The sequence below is a fragment of the Glycine soja genome, chromosome 14 (genome assembly GCF_004193775.1).
Source record: "Glycine soja cultivar W05 chromosome 14, ASM419377v2, whole genome shotgun sequence".
Classification (NCBI taxonomy): Eukaryota; Viridiplantae; Streptophyta; class Magnoliopsida; order Fabales; family Fabaceae; genus Glycine; species Glycine soja.
In genome coordinates, this window is record NC_041015.1 from 28,837,793 (window position 1) to 28,850,884 (window position 13,092).

At 33.4% G+C, this 13,092-nt stretch overlaps 1 protein-coding gene across 2 annotated transcripts; it reads right to left on the reverse strand.

Annotated features, from left to right (window-relative positions):
* Nucleotides 1-2,946: 2,946 nt before the first annotated feature.
* LOC114384769 (multiple RNA-binding domain-containing protein 1-like) lies at nucleotides 2,947-12,791 on the reverse strand. Of its 2 annotated transcripts, none has more exons than XM_028344554.1 (15): nucleotides 12,646-12,790; nucleotides 12,431-12,541; nucleotides 12,217-12,331; nucleotides 11,393-12,117; nucleotides 10,970-11,101; nucleotides 9,917-10,003; nucleotides 9,693-9,816; nucleotides 8,414-8,737; nucleotides 7,322-7,386; nucleotides 6,476-6,647; nucleotides 5,440-5,544; nucleotides 5,242-5,343; nucleotides 4,990-5,163; nucleotides 3,401-3,532; nucleotides 2,947-3,280 (listed from the first exon to the last, which is right to left on the reverse strand). In XM_028344554.1, exons 1-15 carry the CDS (start codon nucleotides 12,717-12,719, stop codon nucleotides 3,107-3,109), a joined length of 2,616 nt encoding a protein of 871 aa, XP_028200355.1. In that variant the 5' UTR covers nucleotides 12,720-12,790; the 3' UTR covers nucleotides 2,947-3,106. The 2 variants fall into 2 exon arrangements, with proteins under 2 accessions (XP_028200355.1, XP_028200356.1); XM_028344555.1 differs by lacking the exon at nucleotides 2,947-3,280 and adding an exon at nucleotides 4,700-4,729 and having other exon boundaries at nucleotides 3,420-3,532; nucleotides 12,646-12,791.
* Between the last annotated feature and the right edge of the window lie 301 nt (nucleotides 12,792-13,092).

Sequence of the window (13,092 nt, forward strand, 5' to 3'; positions counted from 1 at the left end):
AGTTATATACTACCATGTAAAAAAATTTAATGAGTTATTTAATTATAATTTATTATATTTAATAAATTTATTGATTTTTAAAATAATTATCTTAAAATAATTTAGATAATAATTTATAATTAAATAAAAATATAAAATTTGTTAAGAGTCTGCAAGCAATGACTCAAGAAGAGTGTGGCATGTTCTTGGAAGGTTAGAAACTAGAGCCATGTGTTTCTTTTCGTAAAAAATGTTAAGATATTATTTAATATATATTATTATTTGTTTTGATGCACTTGTATTTAGGATTGGGCAATCCATGATCCAAATTACGGATTATCCAAATCATAATGCACTTGAGTACACCAAAGGAAATAGTGAAGTGGGTTGGATAATTACCAGAGTGCCATCATCCTTTTGCCTTGTGGGCCATAATTAACTAAGATGCTTTGTAAGAAGATCCAAGAGAAGTGAAGCGTTCTGAAGATGATTTACTTCTGCGTTTTTTTTTTTGTCTTTTCGTACCTTTTATTGTATTTTGGAAACCAATTTTCGAAGGAAAAAAAAAACAGGTTACACTGTCAGTACCGAAAGGTGAAATGAAAGCCCAACATTTTATGCATAAACTAAGCCTGAGCTGGACCAAGAAAAAATATAGCTAAACTAAAAGAAAAAAATTATCAATTTTAGTTATAATCAGTTATATATATAATTATACAATCAAATAATCAGTTATATACAATCAAATAATTGTTCAACGCATTTCTATTTACACATCTCTTTGAGATTGTGCGGATCAGTGATCAAATAATCAGTTATATACAATCAAACTTTTTTTTTCAAGGTAGTGATTGAAACTTGAAAGGATTAAAAAGAAAAGAAAGGTGGGATAATTATTACTAGCGGTTGATTGCATGTCAGAAAAGTTATATGTATTTAATATTATTTATAAAAAAAATCTATCAATTTTAACTCCCTTGGAGAAATTTTAAAGTCTGAGCATTTTTGGAGAAATTATAAGGCGACAAATAATCTAACAAAATAGTAATGATCCTCAACTCAACTCAACTCCGTCTCAAACTACCAGTCTTCGCGACTTGCATATTGACTTCAACTTTGCAAACTGTTTTGACCGTTTGATATGCAAATTTTACTATGACTCTTTGATTTTTTGTTACAATACAATTTGTGTTTGAGAAAAACTAAAGTTCACTTTTATAGTATGGCAAAAAAAAAATCTTTATTTTGTATGATTCTACTTTAAATATTTATTTGATAATACTACTCTCACACTACAAAAAATTTCCTTCTTCGAAAACAAAATCATATTACCAGCATTGTTTTTGTACATATACATATATCGGAAAGAACATAAAATAATTTTTTTTCTTTATACAAAAAATGTGGGAAAAATTCTAAAATTTGAAATACTTTTTTCTCTATGCTTATATGCAAGTAATTGGATGCCTTGTACAACTTGTTAAGGTGTGACATTTCATGCATAGACTAGTACACACGAGATGTACGTATTAAGTCAATTAATATTACAAATACTTATATAAAATATTTATATTACATAAATATTTATGTTTTAAAATTAATATATCACTTAATATAGCAACGATGTATATTATTTGTACATGAATCTCTTTAATGTCTCTCTCACATCTCATTGATCTTTTGCCGGAAAGTCTTGGGATTTTTTAGACGGGGGGCTTGCCGGTCAAGAATTTGAGTTTTGGCTTTGTTTATTCAACACATCTTACCTCGTTTTTAAAATCAGAAATGCTTATTTATGTAGTCATTAAACAATAAAAGGGATATCCAAAGCAACTTAAGGTGTGCCTTTTTTTAACGTACAATAGCAACAACAAAACTTCAACCTAAGATGATATGCAAATTATCCAAACACCACTACCGTTAGCCCAAACCTTAGTAAGTTACTAAAGGTATTGTTCGATGTATGAAAAATGAATTTGTTATCAAGTTTTGGATTCAGTAACTTTTGCTACATTATTTAGTATGTACGGTACAATTAAATTTCTAATTCTGAATATAATAACTTCATAAAACTGAAAAATAACCAAGCTATGTGAATTTATTCGCCTAGCATATTCTTATTATATTCATGCGGGAGAAGAGGAAACAAATAATCGTCAAGATATAACCCAAACAAAAATGATAGAAATAGCACAGCTACAAGTAGAGATAGAAAATAATACGCACAAACACATGCAAACAAAATTAACCATTCAATTCATCATGCATTCGTACGAAAGATTAGTCTCTACCTCTTAGTCGAAAAATACTGAGCACGCACAAAGTATTGTTGTATGGCAAGCACTCACCCCGAAAACTTGCTACATGGAGAACTGCATGCTCGAAAAAGACGAAGTTGAGCATTCATTTCATGGTTGGAGTTGAGGCACACACATTTGAGAGCCCTCCAACCATCTTCATTACTCTCCCAGCTACCTCAACTTGGATTCTCATTTTAAAATCCAAAATTTGGATCAACCAGTCACAATGTGGAGAAGGGAAAGTTGATAAGTGGCTAGTTGCTGTTCATGTATTTTGTTTTGTGACATGCTGTTAGGTCGGAGCAGTGAGGAATAGTAACTGAAAATCTATGGCTATGGCTAGGTAGATGCTTGCATTGGGAATTGACTGTTAGATTTGAGAATCCAGAGAACTAAGAATGAAGGATTTCATTGACCAAAGTTACCAAACGTTCTCCACGCCATTCAAACCAACTTTCCTTTCAGCTTTCAAAGTCCAACACTGCTTCTTCTCTTGAGAGTGGAAGAGATAAACGGTGTCTTTTATTGTTCTAACGAACAAGTTTAATTAATTATCTTGAAATTTGATTAAATGTTCTAATCCACCGACTTTGGAGAAAAATAAATGTGAAAATGGAATATAAAAGTTTAATGTAAATAACTGAACAAAATTTTACGGGAGATAGAATTATGGATAAAGAATAGAAACCTAAACTTGAAGTTATTTTAACACTTAAAGATCAAAAGATGTATCATAGAATGTTTATATATTCTTACAACCTATGGCAAAATTGTGATCTCTGAATTTTCAAGACATGCACAAAACTGTTTAAATCTTTGGAGCCGTACTAGTCAGCCATTCTTCCAAACTTCATATTCCCTTCATCCAAGATATCAACTTGATTCCTTTTTTTGGATAATTTCATAGCACTTTGAAATCCATTCTGTTCATCACTAAATTGGGCAGCTGTTTTAGCCCGCAGTTCTTCCAAAGTCTCATCTTCTTTTGCGTGCTCTATCAACTGAAAATAGTAAGGACTATTAGTTCTCAAATACTTGAAATCTCAACACACCTTCTAGATAAACAATAAAAACAAGGGGGTGGGGATTCACTTTCTCATCCAAAATTTAGTTTCACTTACCAGGTGCCTCCCATAGAGATGGGTGCTTGCAAGTGCCTCGCGGGCATTTTTTGCCTCCTGCTGAGTAACATACTCTACAAAAGCAAAGCCTCTATGGCTTCCAAACTTCATTGGCAACCTTAAGCTTTTAATCTGAACAGTTTAGAGGGATCAAATATGAGTGAAAAGAAAGCAATAAAATGCACCAGAAAACTGAATCCACATGTTTTGACTGAAATAAAAACAGGTTTAAACAAAATCCATGTGAGGCTCATGCACTAGGCTATCCTTTTAGATATCAGCTAAAATTTAGCTAAAACAGGATGGAAAATTAGGATGAAATTGTCATATAACTCCTCCTATAAACAATGGCTACAACCAATTAACACAGATTGTTGGGATATCAGGTCCGTTATTTTAACTTGCAATAAGATGTAATATGTCTCAACTTGGCATAGATCTCACTCCAATAAGATGTAATGTAAGATGAAACTGAGATCATTTGAATTTGGCATACAAGGTAACTGTACAAAAATCATGTGCAAGTCCAGGCTCATTATTCTGGAGCCACTAAAAACATAATTTCACATATCTTTTTAATCAGCAGTATGGAACTCAAATATTCAATATTAAACCAGTCTTAAAACCTTGTAGCAGGTTACTTATTGCAAACACCTTAAAAGTGATTCAACACCAACCAACTGGCATAATATGTTTCCGAATTTTGATCCGCTCAACTAAAATCCAAAGCATTTTCATTGAATGCATCAACCTCTTATAATGTGGATTTGGACCTAACTCAATTCTAGAAGCTAGCTCATAGGATTGTCTCTTATATATTCTTTCTTAGCCATATCTCTAGCCGATGTGAGACTTGACTTTTCCCTAATACATCCCTCATGCCCAGCACTATTGGGCTTGGTGCGTGAATGACATGGTGGGTGGTCAGTTTAATAGATCTAAGATAGGCTTTGATATCTTATAATGTAGGTTTAGGTCTAACTCTATCTCAAAAACTAACTCATGGGGTGAGGGTTGTCTCACTTATATATTCTATCTTGGCTTTATCTCTAACCAATGTGGGACTTGAGTTTTTCCCTATACAACCACAGATATAAGATAACTACTGGAAGTTGGTATACTACCTCAGGATGTGACTGGTAATATATGCATTCAGAAATAATTTTGAGAGGAAGAATATATATTTACTAGCAAATGGTACAGATTAGGGATGGCAACATGAACAGTTTAGGTAGGGTGCTATAAATGTCTGTCCCCATACCAACATTTAAAAATATAAACCCGTACCCGTACCCGTACCCATATTCACATTGGTAGCAACTTCAAAACCTGTTATAAAATTAAAAATCTTAGTTATAAAATACCATAAATATATTATGCGGGTATGATTAAGGTTGGGTGGTATAGTACCCAAACTTGCATCCATACCAGCAAAATTTTGTAGGTAAAACTACTCACACCCAAACCCTAACTTATTTGATGGAAAAGTACCCTATACCCATTGAAGGTAATTTTTAAGGGTACTCATTGGATTTGGATCCGAGTGCCACCCCTAGCATAAATTAATTCTCTGAATAGTAATTAATCACCTGGCCAAATGGGCTAAACAATCGTCTCAGGTCCTTCTCTGTTGCCTCAAAAGCAACATTTTTTATGTGCAATTTTGTTGAACTCCTATCCTTATCAATTTTCTTTTGTTTTTGCCCATCATTCTTGACATGACAAGGTTGTAAAATTAGAGCATGGCTGTCCAAAACAGTCCCCTGAATCCAAAAAATAAAATAGAATTAAGAAAAAATCAATAGAATTAGGATATCAAAATGCAAATAACATGTAAATACCTGTAAATCTCTGCAAACATTTGTAGCAGTTTCAGGGGAGTCAAACTCAACAAATCCAAACCCCATAGAAACATTTTTCCCATTTTTCAGATGCTTCTTCACCTACTTGTGAAAGCAACAGAACCAACATAAGAGAAGCAACAAAACAAAAATATGAAATACAGCTAAGTCATTATGAGTTAGCAACTAAACCAATACCTTGACACTCAAAATTCTTCCCTCTTTCATGTGTTCACTAAAATGTTTCCTTAGACTTTCATCTATAGTCTTGAAATTTAGATTCTTGACAAACAGGGACCGAGCCTGAAGCATGACAGATTAGTTAATAATTAATAATGAAGAACGAGCAGTATGGATTAGTTAGAAACATCTAATCTCAGCAATTTAAAAATATAGAATATTTTTATAGTGGCATCATGATGCAAAAATATAGATAGATGACTAATTTCATTATTGGCAAGTAGAACAGACTCTAGCATGAATTCCCACATCACTCCACTCCATTTTAAAAATCATGACAGCATTATTTTTTGAAATATAAAATGCTCAGTGACATATTGAAAAGACAGTCCAGCTAAAGGATATTTTAATTAATCCTATGATACACACTGTGGTTAGAGACTTGACAAGGCAGCAACCATGTATCCAACTAGAACCCTAGAGAACATATACAACGCAAGCACATACCTCTCCTTCCAGGGAATACATATCCTTCAAGATTTATTATAATAAATACAGAAAATGAAATTTGCAATTTGGGGTACTGTTCTTATAAACTAGAAAGTATAGAATGGGCCAAAACTAAAATGAGTAATGGCCTTCATGAAAAGTTATAAATGTTTAGGGGATAAATATTGTTACAACAATAAATAGGAAAAAGGAAAGAAATTTTTTTCCTCTAAAATTTAGGGAGTTAAATTTCCATATTTGCAATGTCTGTCTTTTCAAATAATTATTGGTCTTCTTGATTTTATGACCATCAGACTGAAGTATTTTGCTGGCATCAAATAACTTTCCCACAGAGGACTTTAGCAGGTAGTAAAATGTTGAATGAGTGTCTTATTTGTATCCTTGTTTTATTGTCATTTGCATATAAAAGGGGTTAAAACATTTCTCTGCTTATGTTCTTCTTCTGACCTTGTCTTACTTTCTCTTGTCCCCAAAACACTAATGCATCAGATCAGAAAAGACAATACCACATAAAAGTAGAGGAAAAGGATTTAATTGGTCAAACCTGTACTCTGTCTGGGTCAATATCCACATCTGTTATTCTTTCCACCTGTTGCTCCAACATCTGCCTCTTGGCATCATTTTCACCAATTACACTATTCATTGCATTATTTTTAGAAGTTGAACATTGGCTAAGAATATTGGAAGGAGCCCACTCCAAGTATAATGGAGCATCTCTACATTGAATTGAATATGAAACAAGTTAATAACCTACAATGAATCAAGATGGGAAAGGTTTTGGAACCCCCATCATTAGCATGGGCAGCAGATTTATTTATATAGGTGTTGGAACACCTATTGTTAGCATTTATGATTTTTTTTTTTTGGGAAGAGGTAGGTGAAAATTAGTCGGGGATTTGGGAGACTGGACAATTTCAAATTGCCTAGACCACTTTCATTTTCTTTAGCATTCAGAACCTATCATCACCTTGATACCTGGGATTTGCATTAATACAATATACAAATTCTGTTATTTCTCTGATACCTATCATTCCATTTCTTTTTTCCTATGCTCTACACATCTCCCACACTCCTCCCTTTGCGTGTAAGAGAGAAAGAGTTCTGACAAAACCATTCTCACTTGATGCTTTCCATTTTCCAAATAACACAAAGAAGGTGGAGCAGAAGAGCTGTAGCTTGTACACTTCAGACCTGCCTAAAACTTATTGCTAGCATAGCAATAAGTTTATTTTCTTCTTTTTATGAAAATCAAAAGAGAAAGAAACAATAAATTCATTCATGGAGGACAGCCTAAAGGGTAGATTATTCATTGATATAAGTTAAATAAAATTAAAATATTAATGAACACTACTAGGTGAAACTTATGACCAGAAGAAAAATAGATTATTACTTGTAACGCTTGTAAGCTAAACCTCTAAAAGCTGCTCGAGCTTCCGCTGGTTCGAGGAAAACAACCTGAAATATCATCTCCAAATAACTCAGCTTGACATAAATATCATTAAACAATGTAACAGTGACAGCGATAATGTTTCCAATACTTGACTGCTGAAGACAAAGTTCACCAATCCACTAAATAAGAAAAGTAAGAAACAGAATGCCAAGCCAACAGTATATTCAACTTCCCATACTACAGAAAAATTACTGTCATCTACAGCACCTGGCCAAAAGTAGAACATGCAGGATCCAAAGGTCCATAAAACAAAAAATAATAAAACTTCTTTTCCCCATAGATAAAACAATAATAGTATAAATATTGTATTTAAAATGTATAAGCAACAGGTGTATAATTTACAAGCACAAGATTGTTATTTTTTTCTTTTGGATATTTTAGAATATAAGGGGGTGTATTGGATTGGAATTTTAAGAGACTATTTTGGCATAAAAATGTCTAGTGGATTTTAAAAGACTTTGTCAGAACTTGTAAGATTTTTTTAAAATACTTTTATAATCAAGATTTTATAGTTTGGATTTCAATGTATTTATATCATAAGAATTTAAAAGATTTGAAAGGACTTTATTGATTTATAAGATTAGAAAGAATTCCATGGATTTTTAGAAATCATTCAAAGTTACAAGAGTTTATGAAAAAGATAACAAAGAAATTTTAAAGTTTGGATTAATAAAAGTTATAAAATTAATACGATTTTTCCAATCTTTTAATAGCCAATTGATTCTAGTTTTATATTATTTAAATTTAAATAGAAGTCTTGATTGAATACCACAAGACTTATTTAACAAAAAAAAAAAGTCTTTTAAAATCCTTTAAAATCTTAATTCAATAGACCCCCCTAAGACAGTCTCATATCCACATACTCTGATGGAAGAAATACTATTAAAACTAGAATAAATTAATGAAAATGAGTTAGAAATAAGGACAGAAACTAGACTATAAGATATGATAATAAGCTAGCAAATATCCAACATAAACTGTGGAGGCACATCATAAACATAAAAAAAATTGAGAAAGAATGAAAAAGTATACCAGTGCCAATGTCTTTGTTGGAGGGAGAATTATTTTATCCAAACTACCAAATTTCCCAAACATCTTTGCAAGTTCATTTTCTGTAGAACCATATGGCAAGTTCTTAACTAAAAGCACATGATTACTTCTTTTTAATCCATCTGTTTTATTATTAGCAAGTTCCTCCAAAGCCTCCACATTCACTCCAGCATTTTTAAATGCCTTTTTTGTCTCTGAAATCACTTGAGTCTCTCCCAGAGCGATACGTACAGCAAGATCATCAGCTTCTCGGTCAAGTAAATCACCTTTATTGACACCATATTTCCGAGCGATGTTTTCCACAACCTATTAACATTAAAACATGATTAAAAATACAAGGAAATGTGCTAGCAGAAAGCAAAAGAGAGCTTTTTTAAGAAACATTTTAGGAAGAAAAACCAACAACAATAATGTTAATTCTATTACACAAGAAAACAAGATCTCCTTCGCAAAAGAAAATGATATGGGAAGAAAGATTTTATGGTCAACATAACATATGAATGTATCAGAGAATGAGAAACGCCAGCGCTGCAATTTCTCCAGCTATCAATGCCTCCAAAATAACAAAATGATACTTATACAACCCCGAATCAATTTTTTTTTATAGAAATGCAACTTATTACAAAGAATATTACAACTTTAAGGAGGAAAAGTATTTTTTCGAAACAAAGAATACCAGTCGACATCGACAAAAAGTTATTCCAAAAACACAAACTCTGTGGCTTCTAGAAATAGCTCCACCGAAACAACCATTAGCTGAACACTATTGTGAGGCACTGAAGCCATAATAACAACCCACCCTAAGTTAAGGGGTAGAGAGGCCATCCTTAAAATGAGAGAAATCCTCTCCAATCAGTGAATTGATAATTGGTAAGATTGCACATTGCCACAATGTTATTTGTCAAATCCTTGAAACCTAATAAGTAGAAACTGTTCCATAGTATGAAGAGAAACCCGACACTCACCAAGAGGCAAGAACCCTCCAAAAACTTACCCCATGAGAAAATATTGCTAAAAGTGTAGGATCAAGTGACCAATGGTTTCTGAACTAGAGCAGCACAGGGCCACAGACACACATGGGACAGCACAATAATGGGGAAAAACTGAAAACTAATAAGAAAAGGTTGTTATTTTATTTGAAAAATTAAGATATTGATAAGCATAATTCAGAATTTTAATTTACTGTTGACTACTCAGCTATTCAACAAAAACTGAAATACTAGAATAAGGGTTTGCAATTTATCAAGTTTCAAGAACATACTGTATCAGGACGCATGAACAGACTATTCCATGCTCTAGTATCTCCACTAGCTTCATCAGCTTTCCGTTTTTCCTCTCTCTGTTGTTTGAGGGTTTTAGATCTTTGGTCCTTCAAAACATTGTTCCTACAAGCAATTTGCAAACCATAAACTATTCTGATAATTCAAAAAGAATGACATCAGAATTTTAACACTGTTCATAGTGCAATATTTGTGTTTTACATACTCTTGATTATCTGAATGTCTTTGTAAAGCTTGCATTACATGCAATAATCTTCCTTGAAAGATTGAATTGTCTAACTCTTCTTGAGCCCTGATAACCAATTATCATACTGTCATGTAAATTATCAGAAAAACAATTTTACTAACATGTCAGCATATGACAAGTACCAGCTGAAGTTTTGAAATAATGGTAGTATAAGACAAGGTAGCAGCTTTCTGAAGCCTATAGTTGTAGCTACATTTAAGATGGCAGGGGATTACACAGTACCAAGTACCAACCTACATTTGATTTCTTGCAGAAAACCTCTTACTCAAATCCCAAGAAGTTCTTAGAATCTTTCAGATCTTCTTAACAACTAAACTGACCAAGCAATATATACTATTTTGACTTCATAGTCTTAATGCAAAATCCAGATTTGGAGCATTAAAGTATAAAAAGAAAATACTATTTTTAGTTTAAAAAAAGTATTATTTAAAAGAAACAAGGGCAAACACAACTTTTGGAGTAGACATCTCCTTAGATACACAGAGAAACATAGAGAATGACCAATGGGGTGGAACATTAAAAGGTCATAAAAATGATCCTGTCCCAGCACAGATTTAAGAACTATGGGCTGAGAAGAATACTTGAAGATAATAACATTTCATTCAGGCCAAATACAAGAAAAAAGAAACTTAGAGACAAATCATAGTAAAGTCTTTCCCTCCTCAGTCAGTTTTACCAAATCCACTAAAGTTAAACAGAAGAAATTGTTCCAAACTGAGAAGACAAACCTAAAATTAACCAAAACCATCAAAGAACCAACTCTAGAAGGAAGTGGCAACAGGGAAGTCTAAGTAGTAATTAGTAAAATGGTCCAAAGACCATTGTCAACCTGGAGATTCACTCTATTACTCTAAAAGGAAATGGGTTAACTTGACACTTTAAAAGATTACTATACAATATCAAATGACCAACCACGAACTAAAAGATTAAGACTTACAACAAAACAACAGTTGATATAATATAAAAAAATAAAAAAGGCAAGACAACAACTTCTAGGCACCCAATTGTTACCTGGCTGCTATATCTGGAGCTGTATAAAGAATATATGCTATTCCTTTGGATCGTTTTGTATCTTTATCAACAACTAAATGAACCTGTGAGACACTTCCAAAGCGACTGAAATGTTCTTCCAGTTCCTCCTCACTGTAACAAAACAATGGAATGATTCAAACCAACTAGAAATAAAAAAACAGCATTAAGTTCAAGTGAATCCATAAAAAGCACCTATAGATATAGGTATTGAAGGTAATTCAACTTGCTTAATTAGGACATTCTTTTTGGAAATAATGTAATTGGAAAAGTTGCCAAAATCATATCACATTCATCCATAAGAGAATTCAAGAAAAAAGAGAAGATATATATATATATATATATATATATATATATATATATATATATATGTGTGTGTGTGTGTGTGTGTGTGTAAATAAGTACGTGGTCATATATGGCAGATTACGGACAAACAACCGACAGGAATCAAAAACTCCTTTATTGTCTTCTGATTTTGATAATTGCCCCCCTTGCTCAGTGACATTAACTTGAGTCTTTCCATGGGTAACATCCTCTCCACTAGTATCTTCTTTACCCTCTAGGTCTACCTCTTGAACACCATTTCTTGGATCACAATTCTCGTCATCTTCACCAGCATCACTATGATCATCTCTATCATTGTCAATACATGAGGAATCATTGTCATCATCATCATCTTCATCGTCACTACTTTCAGAATCAGACCACTCTTTGGTCACCCTACTCTTGAAATAGTCCATATCAGAAATGACTTCATCACGTTCAGGCTCATGTGACTTGTTGGGTTCAGAATCCTCCAGAAAACCATCTTCGAATGAGCCACTCTGATCACTTGCAACCGATGCCCCATCATTATCCTTATTTGGCATTGCTTGTTTGTTGCCAACATTGGTCACAATCGACGTATCATTCGCCCACATTTTAGACTTAACCCGAGGCTGCATGACCTGAAGAAAATCCTGAAGCTGTGGGTCATCAACATCATCACCAACACCACCCTTCGAATTTTCTCCTTGTCCCTTAGCTCTAGAAGGTTTCTCCAAATCCGGGGCAGTCACTTTATCGTCTTCCTTCTTCGAATGTCGACTCCACGGACGAGGAAGATTTGCATCCCCATGCTTTCGAGCCACCTGCTTGGTTAACGAATTGTAAAACACATTTCGTGGCTTTCAGTCTCAATAACACAAATTTGAATTGACGACATACATACATACATATATATAACAGACCTCACAAATAATTCTAGATGTCCGAAGGAAATTTTTATTGAAATATCGAATGGCTTCCTGAGCTTCATCTTCAGTACGATATCCGATAAACGCAAATTGGCGACTCTTACCATCTCTGAATTAACAAGCAAGTCCAAACAAAATAGAACAGTTATTATAATTTCAAATTCTATATTGTGCTTTGTGGGAAGAAAGGGAAAGTGTAGTATAGTACTTGGTACGCATAAGCTTGACATCGGTGATTATTCCTCCTTTCCCGGAAAAGAATTCCCGCAGTTCGTCCTCTCCAACATCTTTTGGGAGATTCTTCACGCATATCCTCGACCTGCACAAAAGTTTAATCGTTCATTGGTTCTCATTCAGTGTGGAGTTTTTACCTTTTTATTAATTAAGATAGAGATGTGAACGAGTTGGGAAGGGTGCACTTACATGACGCGGTCGCACTTGTTACAACAAAACTTCACACAGGGGAATAGGCTAAGGTGATGAGAATCATGAAACATGTCAAATAGAGTCTAAAGGTCCAAGGATAAAGCCACCGAGAAGGATGAAGGCCCATGTAGAGAAGGATGAAGGCACAGAGGCAGAGACACTATCAAGATCATTAATTGTTGCTGAAGGCTCAAACTAATTTGAAGGCCCAAGTTAAATAAGTTTTTAGTTATAATTTATTTTTATTGTAATTTTGGCCCAAACTGTCTAAAAGGCCCATGTCTATTTTTATCTTTTTGTTTAGATATTATAAGTATTTGTTTTTGTTTTCAATAAAAAACTTTTGACATTTTGTGTGCTGCGCAGTTGGGAGGGATATACTTACAGTTACAGAGCCACGGGTGTACAATGCCCATGTCGGTTAATTTTAACTCATTTTTTTTA

Coding starts and splice junctions, on each gene's coding strand:
- LOC114384769 (XM_028344554.1), bottom strand. CDS start 12,719: ATGTTTCATGATTCTCATCACCTTAGCCTATTCCCCTGTGTGAAGTTT. Junction 12,542..12,645: donor AACAAGTGCGACCGCGTCAT/GTAAGTGCACCC, acceptor ACTTTTGTGCAG/GTCGAGGATATGCGTGAAGA. Junction 11,102..11,392: donor AATCTGCCATATATGACCAC/GTACTTATTTAC, acceptor GTTTTGTTACAG/TGAGGAGGAACTGGAAGAAC.